This window comes from Genypterus blacodes, unplaced genomic scaffold (assembly GCF_046128005.1).
Source record: "Genypterus blacodes isolate CSIRO-AG114 ecotype Tasmania unplaced genomic scaffold, CSIRO-AGI_Gbla_v1 ptg000139l_1, whole genome shotgun sequence".
Lineage (NCBI taxonomy): Eukaryota > Metazoa > Chordata > Actinopteri > Ophidiiformes > Ophidiidae > Genypterus > Genypterus blacodes.
Genome location: NW_027466941.1, coordinates 136,351 through 161,021, shown reverse-complemented (window position 1 = coordinate 161,021; position 24,671 = coordinate 136,351). Strand labels below are relative to the sequence as shown.

At 42.3% G+C, this 24,671-nt stretch overlaps 5 protein-coding genes and 2 long non-coding RNA genes across 8 annotated transcripts; 6 read left to right on the top strand and 1 right to left on the bottom strand.

The window, feature by feature from the left end:
* The first annotated feature begins 273 nt into the window (after positions 1–273).
* On the top strand, positions 274–10,510 carry LOC143011817 (uncharacterized). Its single transcript, XM_076164818.1, has 2 exons — positions 274–2,694; positions 8,066–10,510. Exons 1-2 carry the CDS (start codon positions 274–276, stop codon positions 10,466–10,468), a joined length of 4,824 nt encoding a protein of 1,607 aa, XP_076020933.1. The 3' UTR covers positions 10,469–10,510.
* LOC143011977 (uncharacterized) lies at positions 2,931–5,540 on the top strand. Of its 2 annotated transcripts, XR_012964960.1 has the most exons (4): positions 2,938–3,079; positions 3,622–3,724; positions 5,127–5,271; positions 5,526–5,540. It is a non-coding gene; the product is annotated as an uncharacterized LOC143011977 (long non-coding RNA). The 2 variants fall into 2 exon arrangements; XR_012964959.1 differs by lacking the exon at positions 5,526–5,540 and having other exon boundaries at positions 2,931–3,079; positions 5,127–5,390.
* Positions 5,988–7,137, bottom strand: LOC143011978 (uncharacterized). Its single transcript, XR_012964961.1, has 3 exons — positions 6,992–7,137; positions 6,459–6,574; positions 5,988–6,230 (listed from the first exon to the last, which is right to left on the bottom strand). It is a non-coding gene; the product is annotated as an uncharacterized LOC143011978 (long non-coding RNA).
* A 1,054-nt stretch (positions 10,511–11,564) lies between the features above and the next one.
* On the top strand, positions 11,565–13,958 carry LOC143011816 (protocadherin beta-16-like). The gene has a single exon (XM_076164817.1). It carries the CDS (start codon positions 11,565–11,567, stop codon positions 13,956–13,958), a length of 2,394 nt encoding a protein of 797 aa, XP_076020932.1.
* Positions 13,959–15,050: 1,092 nt separating this feature from the next.
* Positions 15,051–17,447, top strand: LOC143011815 (protocadherin gamma-A2-like). The gene has a single exon (XM_076164816.1). The coding sequence runs from the start codon at positions 15,051–15,053 to the stop codon at positions 17,445–17,447; it is 2,397 nt and encodes a 798-aa protein (XP_076020931.1).
* Positions 17,448–18,539: 1,092 nt separating this feature from the next.
* LOC143011814 (protocadherin gamma-A2-like) lies at positions 18,540–20,915 on the top strand. Its single transcript, XM_076164815.1, has one exon. It carries the CDS (start codon positions 18,540–18,542, stop codon positions 20,913–20,915), a length of 2,376 nt encoding a protein of 791 aa, XP_076020930.1.
* Positions 20,916–21,976: 1,061 nt separating this feature from the next.
* LOC143011813 (protocadherin beta-16-like) lies at positions 21,977–24,394 on the top strand. The gene has a single exon (XM_076164814.1). The coding sequence runs from the start codon at positions 21,980–21,982 to the stop codon at positions 24,392–24,394; it is 2,415 nt and encodes an 804-aa protein (XP_076020929.1). The 5' UTR covers positions 21,977–21,979.
* Positions 24,395–24,671: the final 277 nt, after the last annotated feature.

Below are 24,671 nucleotides of genomic sequence, written 5' to 3'. Positions count from 1 at the left end.
TCCATTATCTGCCTTGAAACCTTTTGATGTTCTCGTTTTGAACTCTAAGTGACGCTGTTGAACAATAATTTAACGTGTGCCTCAGCTGTTGTTGTATAGTGAAGGATCCTCCCTATAAAATCACTGATGTTGGCTCAGAGGAAACACAGACCTCGGGTTTCTGTGAGCGGAGTAACGTATTTCTTCTGTTTGTTGAGTGGTTCGTGGGCAGAGGATATTGTACGATTTTGATCCTGTTTGTCTTTTCGTCGACGGATATTTCTCTTCTCTAACATGGCGTTTCAGCAACCACTCGACAAATGGCGCTTGTGCCGCGGACCTACACGGATCATACTGCTTTTGTTTTATTTTTTTAACTTCGTTTCTGGCCAAATCCGGTATTCCATTCCGGAGGAGATGAAGAAAGGATCTCTGATCGGTAATGTAGCACAAGATCTCGGTTTAGATCTAAAGAGGCTCCGTTCTGGGCGGGCGCGCATTGTGACGGGAGAAAACATGCAGTACACCGAGCTGAAGGCAGACAAAGGGATTTTGGTCGTGAATGAGAGAATAGATCGCGAGCTGCTCTGTGGAGACGTTACACCTTGCAGCTTTAGCTTCGAACTCATTCTAGAAAACCCGATGGAGCTGCACCACGTAACAATCGAAGTGTTAGACATCAACGATCACCCTCCAGTATTCAAGAAATCAGATATTGTCTTAGACATCAGTGAGTCAGCAAACCTAGGAGCACGATTCATTTTAGACAGCGCTGACGACCCGGATGTTGGTGTTAATGGTCTTCAAAATTACGTTTTGACTCCAAATGATAATTTCATTTTAAAACAGCACGTAAGTCCAGACGGGAGTAAATATACTGAGATGGTGCTGCAGAAGCCCTTAGACCGAGAGGAGTTCCCCCGCCTCCATTTGAAGCTCATAGCAGTAGACGGTGGAAATCCACCAAGATCTGGCACAGTAAATATAGATATAGAAGTATTAGATGTCAATGATAACGCTCCTGTTTTTAATCAGTCGATATATAAGGCAACAGTGATGGAAAACGCAGCAATGGGAACAAACATTATCACCGTGAACGCCACAGACGCAGATAGCGGCTCGAATGGATATATCACATATTCGCTTTCAAATCTGAAGGGCAATATAGCCGATCTGTTAACAATTGATCAAACCACCGGAGTGTTATCAGTTTCTGGCCCAATTGACTTTGAAAAGGATAAAAAATTTGAGCTCAGAATCGATGCCAAAGATCAGGGAGGTTTAACAGACTCGAGTAAAGTGATAATTGATGTTCTTGACGTAAATGACAACGCTCCTACCATAAGCGTCATGTCATTCTCCAGTCCGGTGTCAGAGGATTCACCTCCGGGCACAACTATTGGCATAATAAATGTGAAGGACCTTGATTCTGGTGATAACGGACAAGTTACGTGTAGAATAGAACAAAATGCACCTTTCAAGATTAAATCTAATTTAAGAAATTATTACACACTGCTGACTGATACTGTATTAGATCGCGAATCTGTCTCTGACTATAACATCAGTGTAGTGGTCACAGACGCAGGCTCGCCTCCTCTCTCAAGCAAGAGAACTTTTCATTTAAAGATCTCTGACGTGAACGATAATGCTCCGGTGTTTACGCAACGTGTTTACAACGCGTTTATCCCAGAAAATAACTCTCCAGGCTTTTCTGTGCTCACTGTTGGTGCTAAAGATCCCGATGAGAACCAAAACGCACGAGTTTCTTATATGCTGGAGGATATTAATATCGGAGGGTCTCCTCTATCTGAATATGTTTCTATAAATGGAGAGAGCGGAGTGATACACGCAGTGCGCTCATTTGATTATGAACAAATCAAACAACTGACATTCACCGTCAAAGCTCAGGATGGAGGCTCACCTCCACTCAGCAGCAACGTGACCGTGAAGTTAATGATCCAGGACCAGAACGACAACCCCCCTCAGGTTCTGTATCCGGTCCAGACTGGAGGCTCTCTGGTGGCTGAGATTGTGCCTCGTTCAGCAGATGTGAGCTATCTGGTCACTAAAGTGGTGGCTGTTGATGTGGACTCTGGACAGAATGCCTGGCTCTCCTATAAACTCCAGAAAGCCACAGACAGGGCGCTGTTTGAAGTGGGCTTACAGAATGGAGAAATAAGAACTATCCGCCAAGTGACTGATAAAGATGCTGTGAAACAAAGACTGACTGTTATAGTGGAGGACAACGGGCAGCCCTCTCGTTCAGCTACAGTCATTGTTAACGTGGCGGTGGCGGACAGCTTCCCTGAAGTGCTGTCTGAGTTCACTGACTTTACACACGACAAGGAGTACAACGACAACATGACTTTTTACTTAGTGTTGGCTTTGGCTGTAGTTTCCTTCCTCTTCATCACTTGTTTGGTTGTCATCATATCAGTGAAGATATACAGATGGAGACAGGCTCGATTCTATCACTCCAACCTGCCAGTGATTCCATATTATCCACCTCGTTACTCAGACACTCTGGGCACAGGAACTCTGCAACATGTGTACAATTACGACACATGCAGGACCACTGACTCCAGAAAGAGTGACTTAAAGTTCGGTGGACCCGGTACCCAGAACGTCCTGATAATGGACCCCAGTGCTACAGGAACCATGCAGAGGATACAGAGTGAGAAGAACATCCTGGATGAACCAGACTCTCCTCTGGAGGTGAGGTGCACTGATAGTTTTATATTTTGAATCATTTTTTATCTAATATCTACGGTGGCCGAGAACCGCCACCGCTGCAAATAAAAGAAGCGCTGCAAAAATAAAAAGCTGGTGCAAAAATAAAAAAGGCGATGCAAATAAAAGAAAGTCTGCAAAAAAGAAACGCTACTGCAAATAAAAGAAAGTCTGCAAAAATAAAAAAGTCGGTGCAAAAATAAAAACGGTGATGCAAATAAAAAAGCCACAACGGAAGTGGGTTACCGGGGACTGTTTTTGCCGATGCACCTGTGTGAGTAGAAGACGACGCCGACGCACCTGTGTGAGGAGAAGAAGACGGCGACGACGACGACGAGAAGAAACTACGAGTAGGAAAACGAACTAGAAAGTAAGTGAACATGATAGTGTTTAATGTCGCTACGTGTACTTTTTAATGTGTTATTTGGTTAGGCCAGGTAACCCCAGGTTTGAAGGTGAACTGGAGAATGCCGGTGTATTGTTAGCTTCGGCTAACACGGGGAGACCACTAACCAGATGTCAGTTTGACATCATAGCTGGAGTTTGAGTTATTGGATGACATCGTTTTGTTAGCGTGATGCCATCACACTCATTTATTTAAGTAGCTTCAGATTCAAACAGCTTCAGCAGCATTGGAGACACACTTTCTGGACCAACATCTGACTGTGACTCTGTGAGTGAGCTCGTTTTGTGGTGACTATCTACAGTGAAGACAGCTTATTACTGTCGTTGTTGTTGTTTGTATCATTAATAATCATGCTAACAATAATCTAAGGCGTGGGTAACAGAAGTTATGTGGATGAATGTGAAGTTTAAGCTGTGTGGGGTGGCCAGGGACCTTTGAGAAAGAACCATGACCATAATGTCAGATTGAATCCTAAACTTGACTGTTTTTGCTTTGTCATTTACCAGGTCATGTTTTGTCCATTCTGTGGGGTGAACCTTCCATCCGTCCTGGTATATTGTGGCTCATGCTGTAGAAATGTCAGGTTCCTAAGGAGTCTTCAAGATGAAGGTACATTTCTTTCTGACAGTTAATGAGGTTCTTAAACATGATGGATTGCTATGCTTTTTCAGAGAATATACTGTCTGTTAGTCATGAATATACCACTTCATATGGTGAAATCCATAACAGAGGCATGTGGAATACAATGAATTTGAAGACATGAAAAATTAAGAAAGTTTCTTAGTCTAGTAGGCTACTGATCCCTGTAAAAAAATCCTATGCAACAATTTTGAGTGTTTTGCACTATGCTACTTTTATATAAAGACATTTTCAATTAATTAACTTTAACGAGTGCATTGAATAGCTTGATTCCTCAATAACTAATCACTAACTACCATGTCACCCACACATGATAATCTCAACAATCTCATTTATTCACCTCTGTAAAAATTGAAAATGTTCATTATGCAGTTCATCATTTAGCCTCTAATATAGTGTCCTCCGTCCTACCCCTCAGGTCCTGAAGCTAGTACTCCAGTGGATGAACTTATCCAAAAATATTTCACAGAGGGCCATAGTTATGAAATAATAGTGGACTTACTGAAAACCAAACACAACACATCAGTCAGTTTTCGCAATCTACAAAAAAGACTAAAACATGCAAGCCTGACCAGAAGGATCAACTACACTCCAATTGCTACTGTGCAGGCAGCTATTTCCGAGGAGCTAAAGGGATCAGGCCAGCTTTTAGGGTATAGAGCGATGTTGCAGATTCTGAAACGGAAACACTCTCTTGTCGTCAGACAAGACGATGCACCTAATGGCAGAGCTGGATCCATGTGGAACAGAGAATCGCTGCAGACGTAGATTTGTTCGAAGGGCATATCATTCAATGGGACCAAACGAAACCTGGCACGTTGATGGGTATAATAAATTAAAACCTTTTGGAATTGGCATAAGTGGCTGCATTGATGGCTTCTCCAGAAAAATTATGTGGCTGAATTGTGGAAAGACGAACAACGACCCTTCAGTAATTGCTCAAAACTACATCAACTGTGTAGTTGAGCATGGAGTTTTTCCAAAGCGGCTCCGCACAGATTGCGGCACTGAAAATGGAATAATGGCCGCCATTCAATGTACCATGAGATCAGAGCATGCAGACGAGTTTGCAGGAGCTTAAAGCCACATGTATGGCACTTCAACATCCAACCAGCGGATTGAAAGCTGGTTCCGGAAACAAAGGTTTCTGTCACTTTTAATTCATTTATGTTTTACTTGACCCTGGATTATTGTATTTGCTGTATGCATTTATATTATTTCTCAGTTTAATGTATATTGCTGTGCTTTTTAAAGGAAAGGGTATATTGTAGTGAAATCTCCAAAAGGCATGAGTCAGTAGTAAGTGGACTTGTACATTAATCTAAACCTCTTGAAGAACGATGACCTTGATGAATTTGTGTTTTCTATCTAGGAGCCAATTTTGGATGGATCTGTTCAGTGACTTGAGGGAGAGGCATCTCTTCAATGGCAGCCCTGCAAACACAAAGTTCACCTCCTGGAGTCACCTTATTTATTATTAATTACGTAAAAACTGAAATAATGTGGTGCTCTAAAATGTGGGTACTTAACTGCACTTGAAAATATTTTGTAACATTTTGATTATAAAATTTAAGATTCACAATAAAGTTTTCCCTCATGTGCAATGCTTTCTTTAATATTTGATACTTAGTTTAACCTAAGATCATTGCTTGTCTTTGGGTCTCTGCATCCTTGTCCTGTAAGAAACTCTGGAGATAATTGTAATGACCATGAAAGTGAAACTTAATTGATGTGTTGCTCAGTGTGAACACTTTCCTGTACTTGCTCCTAGCAATTGTGGTTTCCCAGCATCTGCCCAAACCCTGAACCACATCACCAGCATCATGCCAGTGCCAGCAACTCCTGCTGGGGATGAGCATGAAACTCTTTTTGGAGAACTGCAACGACAGAGTGGTGTAAGAGCTCCTTTGCAGTGGGAATCAGCTGTAGAGAACTACATCACCCTGAAAAACATGGCTGGTCTGTAAAAATTTTAGGGACATATTTGTGTTGTGACAACACCAAAACAAACTTCTTTTTATGTGTCGTATTTGCTGCTGCTGTATATTGCTGCTGTCATTTTCTTCTCTCCCCTGTCATTTGGCAGAGGCTTTTGTCCAAAGCAACGTACAAATGTCTGTAATAAAGTTGTCTATGCCTGAAAAAATCTTAAAAAAAAAAAAAAAGAACAGTCTGTAGTTTTTTTATTTATTTTTTATTTAAAGAAACAAGCTGAAGCTGCAAGCACATTCCTGATATCAAATACAATAAAAATGTGCGGTCTTGACAACAGTCTAAAAATGAAATGTTTAATATAATGTACACAAACATGGATCTCTAGGTCAGAGCGTGACACATTCTTTTAAGTAGTTTAAGCCTTGATTGTGTGACAATATTTTCAGACAAGGCTAAGTGTGAACGATAGACTATGTTTCGGAGCTACAATTACCAGAGCTGCTGAATCAGTGCTTGACTCTCCATCTGCAGGTTCCCATATCTGGAAGTAAAAAACAATATATCAGTGAGCACTTCAAATTTGAACATAAATATTGAAGTTTGTAAAATATGTGTAGGCCAGGACACTGCAACATTTACTGTAATTTAAAATGCTATTTTGGCACGTTTCATCAGAAACATGGCTTCTATGTAAAATCTAGAAACATTTTCATTTTCAGACAGAACTTACAATATAATCAATGTAAGACACAACAAATGTGGCACTCACCAATGTATCAGCTGCACTGAATTCTGCAGAGCTTGGACTCATGATGATCACCTCTGAATCCGACAAAGTAGTTTCGGAGGCTGCTGGTGTCCACAAAAAGGACAATTCATTATGATCTGCAAAAAACAAACAAAAAAAACAAGTATCATTAGGTTGCTTTGGACTTAAATTGCATGAACATTTTAGCCGTCAGTTCAATACCTCAATCTGACATTATGGTCATGGTATTTTCACAAAAGTCCCTGGCCACCTCACACAGCTTAAACTTCACATTCATCCAAATAACTATTGTTACCCACGCCTTAGATTATTGTTAGCATGACTATTAATGATACAAGCAACAACAACAACGATAGTAATAAGCTGTAGCCGTCAGTTGCTTCCACTCTCGTTAGTGGTCTCCCCGTGTTAGCCGAAGCTAACAATACACCGGCATTCTCCAGTTCAACTTCAAACCTGGGGTTACCTGGCCTAACCAAATAACACATTAAAAAGTACACGTAGCGACATTAAACACTATCATGTTCACTTACTTTCTAGTTCGTTTTCCTATTCGTAGTTTCTTCTCGTCGTCGTCGCCGTCTTCTTCTCCTCACACAGGTGCGTCGGCGTCGTCTTCTACTCACACAGGTGCATCGGCAAAAACAGTCCCCGGTAACCCTCTTCCGTTGTGGCTTTTTTATTTGCATCACCGTTTTTATTTTTGCACCGACTTTTTTATTTTTGCAGACTTTCTTTTATTTGCAGTAGCGTTTCTTTTTTGCAGACTTTCTTTTATTTGCATCGCCTTTTTTATTTTTGCACCAGCTTTTTATTTTTGCACACCAGCTTTTTTATTTTTGCAGCGCTTCTTTTATTTGCAGCGGTGGCGGTTCTCGGCCACCGTAAATATCACATTCAGGCCAATTGGTGTTCATGTTTGGCTGCAGTCAAATACGGCTTAAGTGTATACAGTGTTCCTTTTCAGCACCCTGGATAGGTTCTCTAATAAACAGTACTTATTTCTCTTTGGCTTGCATTGCTGTAGGCTATTTACTTACTTTTTTCTGCTTGGGAACATAAACACTAACTTCTCTTCTTGTTTATGATCTTCGTCTTGTTTTCGATTTCAGCTATTTTATTAATTATATTGTGGTGTTAATATTATTGACAACACAAATCATAGTAAGTTCATACTTAGTTGCGAAACCATTCATTTGTAGATCAACACGCTTTGTTTTCACAAACAATATATTATGTACTATTATTGAAATTCCAAGATTTTATTGTACATACATAGTTGGATAATTTGTAAAGCTTTTGTTTTTCATTGAGTAAATAGTCCATTTTTTGCCCTTGAAACCTTTTGACGTTCTCGTTTTGAACTCTAAGTGACGCTGTTGAACAATAATTTAACGTGTGCCTCAGCTGTTGTTGTATAGTGAAGGATCCTCCCTGTAAAATCACTGATGTTGGCTCAGAGCTAACACAGACCTCAGGTTTCTGTTAACGGAGTACCGTTTTTCTTCTGTCTGTTGAGCGGGTCGTGGGCAGAGGATATTGTTCGATTTTGATCCGGTTTGTCTTTTTGTCGACGGATATTTCTCTTCTCTAACATGGCGTTGCAGCAACCTCTTGGCAAATGGCGCTTGTACCGCGGACCTACACGGATCATACTGCTTTTGTTTTATTGTTTGAACGTCGTTTCTGGCCAAATCCGGTATTCCATTCCGGAGGAGATGAAGAAAGGATCTCTGATCGGTAATGTAGCACAAGATCTCGGTTTAGATCTTAAAAGGCTCCGTTCTGGGCGGGCCCGCATCGTGACGGGAGAAAACATGCAGTACACCGAGCTGAAGGCAGACAAAGGGATTTTGGTCGTGAATGAGAGAATAGATCGAGAGCTGCTCTGTGGAGACGTTACACCTTGCAGTTTCAGCTTCGAAATCATTCTAGAAAACCCGATGGAGCTGCACCACGTAACAGTCGAAGTGTTAGACATCAACGATCACCCTCCAGTATTCAAGAAATCAGATATTGTCTTAGACATCAGTGAGTCAGCAAACCTAGGAGCGCGATTCATTTTAGACAGCGCTGACGACCCGGATGTTGGTGTTAATGGTCTTCAAAATTACGTGTTGCCTCCTAATGATAACTTCGTTTTAAAGCAGCAAGTCAGTCCAGACGGGAGTAAATATACTGAGATGGTGCTGCAGAAGCCCTTAGACCGAGAGGAGTTCCCCCGCCTCCATTTGAAGCTCATAGCAGTAGACGGTGGAAATCCACAAAGATCTGGGACAGTAAATATAGATATAGCGGTGATAGATGCAAATGATAATGCTCCTGTTTTTAATCAGTCGATATACAAAGCAACAGTAATGGAAAACGCAGCAATAGGAACACATATTCTTACCGTGAACGCCACAGACGCAGATAGCGGCTCGAATGGACATATCACATATTCGCTTTCAAATCTGAAGGGCAAAATAGCTGATATGTTAACAATTGATCAAACGACCGGAGTGTTATCGGTTTTTGGCCCAATTGACTATGAAAAGGATAAAAAATTTGAGCTCAGAATCGATGCCAAAGATCAGGGAGGTTTAACAGCCTTGAGTAAAGTGATAATTGACGTTATTGACGTAAATGACAACGCTCCTATCATAAGCGTCATGTCATTCTCCAGTCCGGTGTCAGAGGATTCACCTCCGGGCACAACTATTGGCATAATAAATGTGAAGGACCTTGATTCAGGTGATAACGGACAAGTTACTTGTAGAATTGAACAAAATGCACCTTTCAAGATTAAATCTAATTTAAGAAATTATTACACACTGCTGACTGATACTGTATTAGATCGCGAATCTGTCTCTGACTATAACATCAGTGTAGTGGTCACAGACGCAGGCTCGCCTCCTCTCTCAAGCAAGAGAACTTTTCATTTAAAGATCTCTGACGTGAACGATAATGCTCCGGTGTTTACGCAACGTGTTTACAACGCGTTTATCCCAGAAAATAACTCTCCAGGCTTTTCTGTGCTCACTGTTGGTGCTAAAGATCCCGATGAGAACCAAAACGCACGAGTTTCTTATATGCTGGAGGATATTAATATCGGAGGGTCTCCTCTATCTGAATATGTTTCTATAAATGGAGAGAGCGGAGTGATACACGCAGTGCGCTCATTTGATTATGAACAAATCAAACAACTGACATTCACCGTCAAAGCTCAGGATGGAGGCTCACCTCCACTCAGCAGCAACGTGACCGTGAAGTTAATGATCCAGGACCAGAACGACAACCCCCCTCAGGTTCTGTATCCGGTCCAGACTGGAGGCTCTCTGGTGGCTGAGATTGTGCCTCGTTCAGCAGATGTGAGCTATCTGGTCACTAAAGTGGTGGCTGTTGATGTGGACTCTGGACAGAATGCCTGGCTCTCCTATAAACTCCAGAAAGCCACAGACAGGGCGCTGTTTGAAGTGGGCTTACAGAATGGAGAAATAAGAACTATCCGCCAAGTGACTGATAAAGATGCTGTGAAACAAAGACTGACTGTTATAGTGGAGGACAACGGGCAGCCCTCTCGTTCAGCTACAGTCATTGTTAACGTGGCGGTGGCGGACAGCTTCCCTGAAGTGCTGTCTGAGTTCACTGACTTTACACACGACAAGGAGTACAACGACAACATGACTTTTTACTTAGTGTTGGCTTTGGCTGTAGTTTCCTTCCTCTTCATCACTTGTTTGGTTGTCATCATATCAGTGAAGATATACAGATGGAGACAGGCTCGATTCTATCACTCCAACCTGCCAGTGATTCCATATTATCCACCTCGTTACTCAGACACTCTGGGCACAGGAACTCTGCAACATGTGTACAATTATGACACATGCAGGACCACTGACTCCAGAAAGAGTGACTTTAAGTTTGGTCAGAACGTCCTGATAATGGACCCCAGTGCTACAGGAACCATGCAGAGGATACAGAGTGAGAAGAGCATCCTGGATGAACCAGACTCTCCTCTAGAGGTTTGATTGCCTTTATTCATTTCAATCATGCTTCTTCTTCATGGTTTATTTATGGTAATTGGCTATTCATTGTTTGTCCATTTAAATAAGTAATAGAGAAATATTTCCGTTAAAGGTCATTTTTATGCTTAGAAGACAGACTGTATGCTTTATTGAACCATTGTCACGATTTTCCTTGGCAACTGCTCTGCTCCCGTATGAAACCCGGATGTGTGATTAATCACTAGGGCCCATAGGTAACTATTTCAGTTGTCTGTATGACACATACTGTTATTCAACGTAGGTAAGCAAACGCTTTTTCAAATCACTAATATGTTTTTTCCAAATTAGTCACGGTGGATTGATAATATATGTATTGCGCTGGTATAATGTTGTGCAAGGTGCGAGTTGGTGTATCGCTGTTCCGTCATTTCAGAATGCAGGGCACTGACATGACCGGAATTGCCATATTTCCTTGATCATGATGTTGCCATAGTTACGTGGAGTGCTCTTTTTGTGATCTCTGATGTGTTAGTTTTTCTCAACATACCCATATAATTTGTTTTAAGGAATTTATCGTCTTTAAGGGTTTCAACCTGCATTTTTCCATGGTGAGGCATGCACCTTCAAGAGCTAATGAACATTTTATTTTTTGTTCATTATGAATAAAATTAGTTTATGAATCTGACATATTGAAAGTACTTTCTGCTTCGAGGATTTTGAGAAAACCATATCTTTACTTAAGTGGCTGTACTGTGGTTCATAGTCACGTTGGTTCCCTCTAGCTCTTCTCAGAGATGCATCCATGTTCATTTTCTGCAGTTTTATCATTTGAACTCTTAGGGCCGCTGTTGACCAGAGCGTTAAAGGCTCTGACGCGAGTGGAGCCAGCACCTCCTCTGTAACGTCGACACAATAAAAAGAGGACGAGACGGGTAAAGAACGGAGATTCTGGTTGAACAATATTTGTGTGAATGGAGACATCAACCTGAAAATACTTCACTGAGGATTGGATTATACCGTTTATTCTTTGATTTCCGGTGCTGTATTAAGTGGAATATCTGTTTTATGGAATATAACTAATCGTGCAGAGGAACGTTGCTGAAAAATATCGGATAGAACAATGACACGGCAAGTACTGTTACTCCTCTCTCTCCTTTGCATCGGCTCGGTGCTCGGGCAGGTCAGCTACTCTATTCCAGAGGAAATGGCGACGGGATCTTTAGTCGGTAACATAGCGCAGGATTTAGGTTTAGATATCAAACGTTTGATATCCGGTAAAGCTCAAATCTACACCAGGAACAATGAAGGATACGTCGAGCTGAGCAGAGAGAGAGGAGTCCTACTGGTGAAGCAGAGGATCGACAGAGAGGCGCTATGCATACAGACGACGCCTTGTGCTTTACATTTTCAAATTATTCTGGAAAATCCGATGGAATTTTACACCGTTACAGTCCAGATTACAGATATTAATGATAACGCACCAACCTTTGAAAAAAACGAGATGAGGTTCAAAATCAGTGAATCAGCGATAAACGGGGCTAAATTCACCTTAGAACGAGCTGTAGATCCCGATGTTGGAATAAATGGCGTTCAGAATTACATTCTAAGACCAACCGACAATTTTGCTCTAAAATTGCATAATATTGCCGACGGTAATAAAAACGTAGAGATGGTGCTGCAGACGCCGTTAGACAGGGAGAAACAGGAGCACATATCTCTGGTGCTGACGGCAGTGGACGGCGGAGAGCCGCAGATGTCAGGAACAATGCAGATTCTGATTACAGTATTAGACGTTAATGATAACGCCCCTGTGTTTACACAGCCCGTATACAAAGCGACCGTTACTGAGAACTCACCCAGAGGGACCATAGTTACAACTGTTACAGCCTCAGATGCAGATCACGGTTCTAACGGTAATATAAGATATTCAATCACGGATACATCAGATGTAAGAAAACTGTTTGATGTAAACGACGAGAACGGCGAGGTGTTCTTAATTGGAGACATAGATTTTGAAAAATCCAGAAATTTCCAAATAAATGTCCTTGCCAGTGATGTTGGAGGACTCACAGATTCGTGTAAATTAATGGTCGATGTGAAGGACGTAAATGACAACAGACCTGATATCAACATAATGTCAAAAACGAATGTGATATCAGAAGATGCAAAGCTAAACACGGTTGTTACAATGATAAATATTGAAGATCTTGACTCTGGAGAAAACGGAAACGTGAAATGTCATATAACTGATGACATACCCTTTCTTTTGAAAACATCAACAAATGATTTCTATAGTTTAGTCACTGACAGTGATTTAGACAGAGAGGTCGCGTCCCAGTATAACATCACAGTGACCTGCTCTGATGAGGGAGTGCCCTCCCTCTCCAGCAGCGTCACTCTCACCTTACAGATCTCAGATGTGAATGACAACGCTCCTGTCTTTGAGAGGAGTTCATATGAGGCCTACATTGTAGAAAACAACACACCAGGTCTCTCCATATTCACAGTGAAAGCCAGAGACGCTGACTGGAACCAGAATGCCCGCGTTTCTTACATACTGGAGGACTCCTCTGTTAACGGAGTGCCCGTCTCCTCATACATGTCTGTTAGTGCTGATAGTGGAGTCATCCACGCTGTGCGCTCTTTGGACTACGAGCAGATCAAAGACTTTAAGTTCTGCATCAAAGCTCAGGATGGAGGCTCTCCTCCACTCAGCAGCAACGTGAGTGTGACAGTAAAGATCCAGGACCAGAACGACAACCCCCCTCAGGTTCTGTATCCGGTCCAGACTGGAGGCTCTCTGGTGGCTGAGATTGTGCCTCGTTCAGCAGATGTGAGCTATCTGGTCACTAAAGTGGTGGCTGTTGATGTGGACTCTGGACAGAATGCCTGGCTCTCCTATAAACTCCAGAAAGCCACAGACAGGGCGCTGTTTGAAGTGGGCTTACAGAATGGAGAAATAAGAACTATCCGCCAAGTGACCGATAAAGATGCTGTGAAACAAAGACTGACTGTTATAGTGGAGGACAACGGGCAGCCCTCTCGTTCAGCTACAGTCATTGTTAACGTGGCGGTGGCCGACAGCTTCCCTGAAGTGCTGTCTGAGTTCACTGACTTTACACACGACAAGGAGTACAACGACAACATGACTTTTTACTTAGTGTTGGCTTTGGCTGTAGTTTCCTTCCTCTTCATCACTTGTTTGGTTGTCATCATATCAGTGAAGATATACAGATGGAGACAGGCTCGATTCTATCACTCCAACCTGCCAGTGATTCCATATTATCCACCTCGTTACTCAGACACTCTGGGCACAGGAACTCTGCAACATGTGTACAATTACGACACATGCAGGACCACTGACTCCAGAAAGAGTGACTTAAAGTTCAGTGGACCCGGGACCCAGAACATACTGATAATGGACCCCAGTTCAGGAACCATGCAGCGGATTCAGAGTGAAAAGAGCATCCTGGATGAACCAGACTCTCCTCTGGAGGTTAGTGTTCAGAAATGATGTTGCCATAATGAACAGTTTATTTCCACTTCTGTTTGTCTTTGTGATGATACACTGGTAGAGCGAGGCAGAAGCAGGGTTTTGTTTCATCCTCATGTTGCAAGAAACTTCCACTCTCTGTCATTATTCCTTTTGTAGCTTTGCTTTTAAAATGGTCTTCTCCTTTTAATACTGTTAGGTAGCTTTGCCTGCATCGAATATTTTGATTTTGATTCATGTATACTTACAATTCTGTATTTTTGTGTGATTACTCTTAACGCTATGGTCATTTAAAGAATATACATACTGTATATAGTTTATAATGTACTGCCATATACACATAGCATTTGGGCTCAAGTTTCAAAGACCGCAAGTGATCGCTTTTCTCATCTAAATCAATTCTACAAGCACCATTGACAGAAGTTCTTATCAGACGTTTCTAAAACAACCTGATGTTGCCAGCCAGTCGTGACAGGTCCTTCATTTCAGCACCTTGGAGAGCGACAATGCTGGCCTGAGATGCATTGTTTTACCTTTCATTTCAGAATAACATGATTGGTTTTCAATATTTAAAAATATATACATTTCTATATGACCTTTTCATTCTTGCTGACAGATTTTTTGCATATATCCTTACATAATTGCTAATTTGATCGATTTAACAGCATTTGAAAGCTTAAGTGGGAAAATGCACCATTGAATTCCTTTATAGCCGAACCTATACCCTTTAAGAAGATGGAACTTTTACTTATACGATCACAATCAATATATTACAAACTCAGATTTCATCTCTGTAGCTCAGTGATTAAAGCATGTAGACTTTCTGCAGTTTTACAATATGAACTCTTAGTGCCGCTGTTGACCTGAGTGTTGCAGACTGGGAGTCGAGCTGTAGCAGCACCTCCTCTGTAGCGTCACATTAGAGAGAGAAAGACGGACAACGACGGAGCGCTTGGTTTACGTGGAATATTTTATAACAGAAACGATTGACTGACCTGATTTTTGCTTCTGCGTTTGGATTGTGCGGCTGCTCAATCGATACTTGATATTGGAATCAGTTTTGTGGACTCTTTAACGGATCTGTGGTACCATTGAGAAATATCGGAAAGAACAATGATACGGCAAGTACTGGTGTATCTCTCTCTCCTTTCCCTCGGCTCAGTATTCGGGCAGATCAGCTACTCCATTCCGGAGGAAATGGCGACAGGATCTCTAGTTGGTAACATAGCGCAGGATTTAGGTCTGCAAAACAAACGTCTTGTGTCCGGAAAAGCGCGAATCTATTCCCGAGACAATGACAAATTCATCGAGCTCCACCGAGAAAGGGGAGTCCTCCTGGTGAAAGAAAGGATCGACAGAGAGGCGCTCTGCAGACAGACGACGCCTTGTGCTTTACATTTTCAGATCATTCTGGAAAATCCCATAGAATTTTACACCGTTACAGTCCAGATCACAGATATTAATGATAACGCACCAACCTTTGAAAAAAACGAGATGAGATTCAAAATCAGCGAATCAGCTATAATCGGGGCTAAATTTGTACTGGAAAGAGCTGTAGATCACGATGTTGGAGTAAATGGCGTTCAAAACTACATATTAAAACCAACCGATAACTTTGCTCTAAAAATGACCAATAATGCTGACGGTAATAAAAACGTAGAGATGGTGCTGCAGACGCCGTTAGACAGGGAGAAACAGGAGCACATATCTCTGGTGCTGACGGCAGTGGACGGCGGAGAGCCGCAGATGTCAGGAACAATGCAGATTCTGATTACAGTATTAGACGTTAATGATAACGCCCCTGTGTTTACACAGCCCGTATACAAAGCGACCGTTACTGAGAACTCACCCAGAGGGACCATAGTTACAACTGTTACAGCCTCAGATGCAGATCACGGTGTTAATAGTAAATTAACATATTCAATCACGGATTCCTTGTATAATGTAAGGAAACTGTTTCAGATAAATGCTGAAAAGGGTGAAGTTACTTTAATTGGGAATCTAGACTATGAAGAATCAAGGAATTTTGAAATACATTTACTTGCCAGTGATGATGGAGGACTCACAGATTCGTGTAAATTAATGGTCGATGTCCAAGACCTAAATGACAACAAACCTGATATGAACATAATGTCTCAGTCAAATGTTATATCAGAAGATGCAAAGATCAATACGGTGGTTACAGTAATAAATACTGTGGATAAAGACTCCGGAGAAAACGGGGAAGTGAAGTGTGTTATCACCGAAAATATACCCTTTCTTTTGAAAACATCAACAAATAATTTTTATAGTTTAGTTACAGACAGTGATTTAGACAGAGAAGTCGCCTCCCAGTATAACATCACAGTGACCTGCTCTGATGAGGGAGTGCCCTCTCTCTCCAGCAGCGTCACTCTCACCTTACAGATCTCAGATGTGAATGACAACGCTCCTGTCTTTGAGAGGAGCTCATATGAGGCCTACATTGTAGAAAACAACACACCAGGTCTCTCCATATTCACAGTGAAAGCCAGAGACGCTGACTGGAACCAGAACGCCCGCGTTTCTTACATACTGGAGGACTCCTCTGTTAACGGAGTGCCCGTCTCCTCATACGTGTCTGTTAGTGCTGATAGTGGAGTCATCCACGCTGTTCGCTCTTTGGACTACGAGCAGATCAAAGACTTTAAGTTCTGCGTCAAAGCTCAGGATGGAGGCTCTCCTCCACTCAGCAGCAACGTGAGTGTGAGAGTAACCATCCAGGACCAGAACGACAACCCCCCTCAGGTTCTGTATCCGGTCCAGACTGGAGGCTCTCTGGTGGCTGAGATTGTGCCTCGTTCAGCAGATGTGAGCTATCTGGTCACTAAAGTGGTGGCTGTTGATGTGGACTCTGGACAGAATGCCTGGCTCTCCTATAAACTCCAGAAAGCCACAGACAGGGCGCTGTTTGAAGTGGGCTTACAGAATGGAGAAATAAGAACTATCCGCCAAGTGACTGATAAAGATGCTGTGAAACAAAGACTGACTGTTATAGTGGAGGACAACGGGCAGCCCCCTCGTTCAGCTACAGTCATTGTTAACGTGGCGGTGGCCGACAGCTTCCCTGAAGTGCTGTCTGAGTTCACTGACTTTACACACGACAAGGAGTACAACGACAACATGACTTTTTACTTAGTGTTGGCTTTGGCTGTAGTCTCCTTCCTCTTCATCACTTGTTTGGTTGTCATCATATCAGTGAAGATATACAGATGGAGACAGGCTCGATTCTATCACTCCAACCTGCCAGTGATTCCATATTATCCACCTCGTTACTCAGACACTCTGGGCACAGGAACTCTGCAACATGTGTACAATTACGACACATGCAGGACCACTGACTCCAGAAAGAGTGACTTTAAGGTCAGTGGACCCGGGACCCAGAACATACTGATAATGGACCCCAGTTCAGGAACCATGCAGCGGATTCAGAGTGAAAAGAGCATCCTGGATGAACCAGACTCTCCTCTGGAGGTTAGTGTTCAGAAATGATGTTGCCATGATGAACAGTTTATTTCCACTTCTGTTTGTCTTTGTGATGATACACTGGTAGAGCGAGGCAGAAGCAGGGTTTTGTTTCATCCTCATGTTGCAAGAAACTTCCACTCTCTGTCATTATTCCTTTTGTAGCTTTGCTTTTAAAATGGTCTTCTCCTTTTAATACTGCTAGGTAGCTTTGCCTGCATCGAATATTTTGATTTTGATTCATGTATACTTTCAATTCTGTATTTTTGTGTGATTACTCTTAACGCTATGGTCATTTAAAGAATATACATACTGTATATAGTTTATAATGTACTGCCATATACACATAGCATTTGGGCTCAAGTTTCAAAGACCGCAAGTGATCGCTTTTCTCATATTAATCAATTCTACAAGCACCATTGACAGAAGTTCTTATCAGACGTTTCTAAAACAACCTGATGTTGCCAGCCAGTCGTGACAGGTCCTTCATTTCAGCACCTTGGAGAGCGACAATGCTGGCCTAAGATGCATTGTTTTTCCTTTCATTTCAGAATAACATGATTCGATTTCAATATTTAAAAATATATACATTTCTATTTGACCTTTTCATTCTTGCTGACAGATTTTTTGCATATATCCTTACATAATTGCTAATTTGATCGATTTAACAGCATTTGAAAGCTTAAGTGGGAAAATGCACCATTGAATTCCTTTATAGACAAACCTAGCCCCTTTAAGAAGATGGAACTTTTACTTATACGATCACAATCAATATATTACAAACTCAGATTTCATCTCTGTAGCTCAGTGATTAAAGCATGTAGACGTTCTGCAGTTTTACAATATGAACTCTTAGTGCCGCTGTTGACCTGAGTGTTGCAGACTGGGAGTCGAGCTGTAGCAGCACCTCCTCTGTAGCGTCACATTAGAGAGAGAAAGACGGACAACGACGGAGCGCTTGGTTTACGTGGAATATTTTATAACAGAAACGATTGACTGACGTGATTTTTGCTTATGCGGTTGGATTGTGCGGCTGCTAAATCGATACTTGATATTGGAATCAGTTGTTTGGACTATATAACGAATCTGTGGTACCATTGAGAAAAATCGGAAAGAACAATGACACGGCAAGTACTGTTGTATCTCTCTCTCCTTTCCCTCGGCTCAGTACTCGGGCAGATCAGCTACTCCATTCCGGAGGAAATGGCGACAGGGTCTCTAGTCGGTAACATAGCGCAGGATTTAGGTCTGCAGAACAAACGTCTTGTGTCCGGAAAAGCGCGAATCTATTCCCGAGACAATGACAAATTCATCGAACTCCACCGAGAAAGAGGAGTCCTCCTGGTGAAAGAAAGGATCGACAGAGAGGCGCTCTGCAGACAGACGACGCCTTGTGCTTTACATTTTCAGATAATTCTGGAAAATCCGATGGAATTTTACACCGTTACAGTCCAGATCACAGATATTAATGATAACGCACCAACCTTTGAAAAAAACGAGATGAGGTTTAAAATCAGCGAATCAGCGATCAACGGGGCTAAATTTGTCCTCGAAAGAGCTGTAGATCACGATGTTGGTATCAATGATCTTCAAAGTTACACATTAAAACCAACCGAAAATTTTGCTCTGAAATTACATAACAATGCTGACGGTAATAAAAACGTAGAGATGGTGCTGCAGACGCCGTTAGACAGGGAGAAACAGGAGCACATATCTCTGGTGCTGACGGCAGTGGACGGCGGAGAGCCGCAGATGTCAGGAACAATGCAGATTCTGATTACAGTATTAGACGCTAATGATAACGCCCCTGTGTTTACACAGCCCGTATACAAAGCGACCGTTACTGAGAACTCACCCAGAGGGACCATAGTTACAACTGTTACAGCCTCAGATGCAGATCACGGTGTTAATAGTAAATTAACATATTCAATCACCAATACATTAGATAATGTAAGGAACCTGTTTGACATAAACCAGGTAGACGGCCAAGTTACTTTAATTGGGAATCTAGACTACGAGGATTCGAGAAATTTCGAAATAAATGTCCTTGCCAGTGATGATGGAGGACTCACAGATTCTTGTAAATTAATGGTCGATGTGCAGGACATAAATGACAACAGACCTGAAATCAACATAATGTCCGAGTCAAATGTGATATCAGAGGATGCAAAGCTCAATACAGTGGTTACAATGATAAATACTGTAGATAAAGACTCCGGGGAAAATGGAGAAGTGAAGTGTTTTATTAGCGAAAGTATACCTTTTATATTGAAGACATCAACTAATCATTTCTACAGCTTAGTCACTGACAGTGATTTAGACAGAGAGATTGCGTCCCAGTATAACATCACAGTGACCTGCTCTGATGAGGGAGTGCCCTCCCTCTCCAGCAGCGTCACTCTCACCTTACAGATCTCAGATGTGAATGACAACGCGCCTGTCTTTGAGAGGAGCTCATATGAGGCCTACATTGTAGAAAACAACACACCAGGTCTCTCCATATTTACAGTGAAAGCCAGAGACGCTGACTGGAACCAGAATGCCCGCATTTCTTACATACTGGAGGACTCCTCTGTTAACGGAGTGCCCGTCTCCTCATACGTGTCTGTTAGTGCTGATAGTGGAGTCATCCACGCTGTGCGCTCTTTGGACTACGAGCAGATCAAAGACTTTAAGTTCTGCGTCAAAGCTCAGGATGGGGGCTCTCCTCCACTCAGCAGCAACGTGAGTGTGAGAGTAACCATCCAAGACCAGAACGACAACCCCCCTCAGGTTCTGTATCCGGTCCAGACTGGAGGCTCTCTGGTGGCTGAGATTGTGCCTCGTTCAGCAGATGTGAGCTATCTGGTCACTAAAGTGGTGGCTGTTGATGTGGACTCTGGACAGAATGCCTGGCTCTCCTATAAACTCCAGAAAGCCACAGACAGGGCGCTGTTTGAAGTGGGCTTACAGAATGGAGAAATAAGAACTATCCGCCAAGTGACTGATAAAGATGCTGTGAAACAAAGACTGACTGTTATAGTGGAGGACAACGGGCAGCCCTCTCGTTCAGCTACAGTCATTGTTAACGTGGCGGTGGCGGACAGCTTCCCTGAAGTGCTGTCTGAGTTCACTGACTTTACACACGACAAGGAGTACAACGACAACATGACTTTTTACTTAGTGTTGGCTTTGGCTGTAGTCTCCTTCCTCTTCATCACGTGTTTGGTTGTCATCATATCAGTGAAGATATACAGATGGAGACAGGCTCGATTCTATCACTCCAACCTGCCAGTGATTCCATATTATCCACCTCGTTACTCAGACACTCTGGGCACAGGAACTCTGCAACATGTGTACAATTACGACACATGCAGGACCACTGACTCCAGAAAGAGTGACTTTAAGTTCGGTCAGAACGTCCTGATAATGGACCCCAGTGCTGCAGGAACCATGCAGAGGATACAGAGTGAGAAGAGCATCCTGGATGAACCAGACTCTCCTCTGGAGGTTTGATTACCTTTATTCTTTTTCGTCATGCTTCTTCTTCGTGTTGTACTTATTGTAATTCACAATGCACTGTGCGTCCCTTTAAATAAGTAAGATTGCAGTTTATCCTTTCAAGATCCTTTTATTTCTAGAAAACACATTGTATGCTTAATACATTCATTGTTTTGACGTAATTTCCCTTGGCATCTGCTCCGTGTTGCTCCCTGGTGTTTGATTAATCCCTTTAGGGCAAAGTTTATCAATTCAGTTGTACGTATGTCACATGCTGGTATTCAACGTAGGTAAGCAGATGCTTTTCCAATTATTCAATATTTTTTCTTAAGTAGTGTTGTTGAACATAATGTTGTGCAAGGTGGGAGTTGGTGTTTTGCAGTCCCGCATTTCAGAACCTAGGACAGTGACATGAACGGAATAGACTTTTTTGCTTAAACAGGCCGTTGCCATAGTTACTTGGAGTGCTCCTTGCGTGATCGCAGGTGTATATGTTTCTCATATCCATATACTTTTTTTCAGGAGTTTGTCATCTTTCAGGGTTTTAACCTGAGTTTATAGTGACCATGGTCAGGCATGCACCTTCAAAAACTATGGAACTATTTGTTTTTTTTTTTGTTCCAGAATGAAATTATGAATCTGACAGATTGCAAACACTTTCTGCTTCGAGGATTTTGAGAAAACCATACCTTTACTAAAGTGGATGGACTGTGGTTTATATTCACGTTGGTTCCTTCTAACTCTTCTCAGAGATGCATCCATGTTCATTTTCTGCAGTTTTATAATTTGAACTCTTAGGGCCGCTGTTGACCAGAGCGTTAAAGGCTCTGACGCGAGTGGAGCCAGCACCTCCTCTGTAACGTCGACACAATAAAAAGAGGACGAGACGGGTAAAGAACGGAGATTCTGGTTGTTACAATATTTGTGGGAAAGGAGACATCAACCTGAAAGTACTTCACTGAGGATTGGATTATACCGTTTATTCTTTGATATTCGGTGCTGTAATAAGTGGAATATCTGTTTTATGGAATATAACTAATCGTGCAGAGGAACGTTGCTGAAAAATATCGGATAGAACAATGACACGGCAAGTACTGTTACTCCTCTCTCTCCTTTGCATCGGCTCGGTGCTCGGGCAGGTCAGCTACTCTATTCCAGAGGAAATGGCAACGGGATCTTTAGTCGGTAACATAGCGCAGGATTTAGGTTTAGATATCAAACGTTTGATATCCGGTAAAGCTCAAATCTACACCAGGAACAATGAAGGATACGTCGAGCTGAGCAGAGAGAGAGGAGTCCTACTGGTGAAGCAGAGGATCGACAGAGAGGCGCTATGCATACAGACGACGCCTTGTGCTTTACATTTTCAAATTATTCTGGAAAATCCGATGGAATTTTACACCGTTACGGTCCAGATCACAGATATTAATGATAACGCACCAACTTTTACAAAAAGCGAGATGAGGTTCAAAATCAGCGAATCAGCGATCAACGGGGCTAAATTTGCCCTCGAAGGTGCTTTGGATGATGATGTTGAACTTAATGGCGTTCAGAGTTACATTCTAAAGCCAACTGATAATTTTGCTCTTAAATTACATAATAACGCTGACGGTAATAAAAACGTAGAGATGGTGCTGCAGACGCCGTTAGACAGGGAGAAACAGGAGCACATATCTCTGGTGCTGACGGCAGTGGACGGCGGAGAGCCGCAGATGTCAGGAACAATGCAGATTCTGATTACAGTATTAGACGTTAATGATAACGCCCCTGTGTTTACACAGCCCGTATACAAAGCGACCGTTACTGAGAACTCACCCAGGGGGACCATAGTTACAACTGTTACAGCATCAGATGCAGATCACGGTTCTAACGGTAATATAAGATATTCAATCACGGATTCATTAGAAAGTATAAGAAAGCTGTTTGATATAAACGATGAGAATGGCGAGATTTTCTTAATTGGAGACTTAGATTTCGAAAATAAAAGAAATTTCAGAATAAATGTCCTTGCCAGTGATGATGGAGGACTCACAGATTCGTGTAAATTAATGGTCGATGTGCAGGACATAAATGACAACAGACCTGATATCAACATAATGTCAAAAACTAATGTGATATCAGAAGATGCAAAGCTAAACACGGTTGTTACAATGATAAATATTGAAGATCTTGACTCTGGAGAAAACGGAAACGTGAAATGTCATATAAATGATAATATTCCTTTTCTTTTGAAAACATCAACAAACAATTTCATTAGTCTAGTGACAGACAGTGATTTAGACAGAGAGACAGCCTCCCAGTATAACATCACAGTGACCTGCTCTGATGAGGGAGTGCCCTCCCTCTCCAGCAGCGTCACTCTCACCTTACAGATCACAGATGTGAATGACAACGCTCCTGTCTTTGAGAGGAGCTCATATGAGGCCTACATTGTAGAAAACAACACACCAGGTCTCTCCATATTCACAGTGAAAGCCAGGGACGCTGACTGGAACCAGAATGCCCGCGTTTCTTACATACTGGAGGACTCCTCTGTTAACGGAGTGCCCATCTCCTCATACGTGTCTGTTAGTGCTGATAGTGGAGTCATCCACGCTGTGCGCTCTTTGGACTACGAGCAGATCAAAGACTTTAAGTTCTGCGTCAAAGCTCAGGATGGAGGCTCTCCTCCACTCAGCAGCAATGTGAGTGTGACAGTAAAGATCCAGGACCAGAACGACAACCCCCCTCAGGTTCTGTATCCGGTCCAGACTGGAGGCTCTCTGGTGGCTGAGATTGTGCCTCGTTCAGCAGATGTGAGCTATCTGGTCACTAAAGTGGTGGCTGTTGATGTGGACTCTGGACAGAATGCCTGGCTCTCCTATAAACTCCAGAAAGCCACAGACAGGGCGCTGTTTGAAGTGGGCTTACAGAATGGAGAAATAAGAACTATCCGCCAAGTGACTGATAAAGATGCTGTGAAACAAAGACTGACTGTTATAGTGGAGGACAACGGGCAGCCCTCTCGTTCAGCTACAGTCATTGTTAACGTGGCGGTGGCGGACAGCTTCCCTGAAGTGCTGTCTGAGTTCACTGACTTTACACACGACAAGGAGTACAACGACAACATGACTTTTTACTTAGTGTTGGCTTTGGCTGTAGTCTCCTTCCTCTTCATCACTTGTTTGGTTGTCATCATATCAGTGAAGATATACAGATGGAGACAGGCTCGATTCTATCACTCCAACCTGCCAGTGATTCCATATTATCCACCTCGTTACTCAGACACTCTGGGCACAGGAACTCTGCAACATGTGTACAATTACGACACATGCAGGACCACTGACTCCAGAAAGAGTGACTTTAAGTTCGGTCAGAACGTCCTGATAATGGACCCCAGTGCTACAGGAACCATGCAGAGGATACAGAGTGAGAAGAGCATCCTGGATGAACCAGACTCTCCTCTAGAGGTTAGGATTCTTCCTCATTTGTTGAGTTATTGCTTAATATTTTGAACGTTTGATATTGAAGATAAGTCACGGTACAAATTATATGCTCAAAAATGTATATACTTTTTTAGGTATTTATATATTTAATATTCTTTTGTAGTGTTTAAATGGTGTGCAATATCATGTTTGAGCTGTGAGTTTTAAGACGTAAATAACTTTCGGTTCATTAGGCATATGGACATTTTACAGAATTATAAATGAAGAAGTGGAGAATTTAAACAATGTCTGTCAGTGACTCCGCATAGATTCAGCACCTTGGACAGGGGCCGCACTTATCTCTACT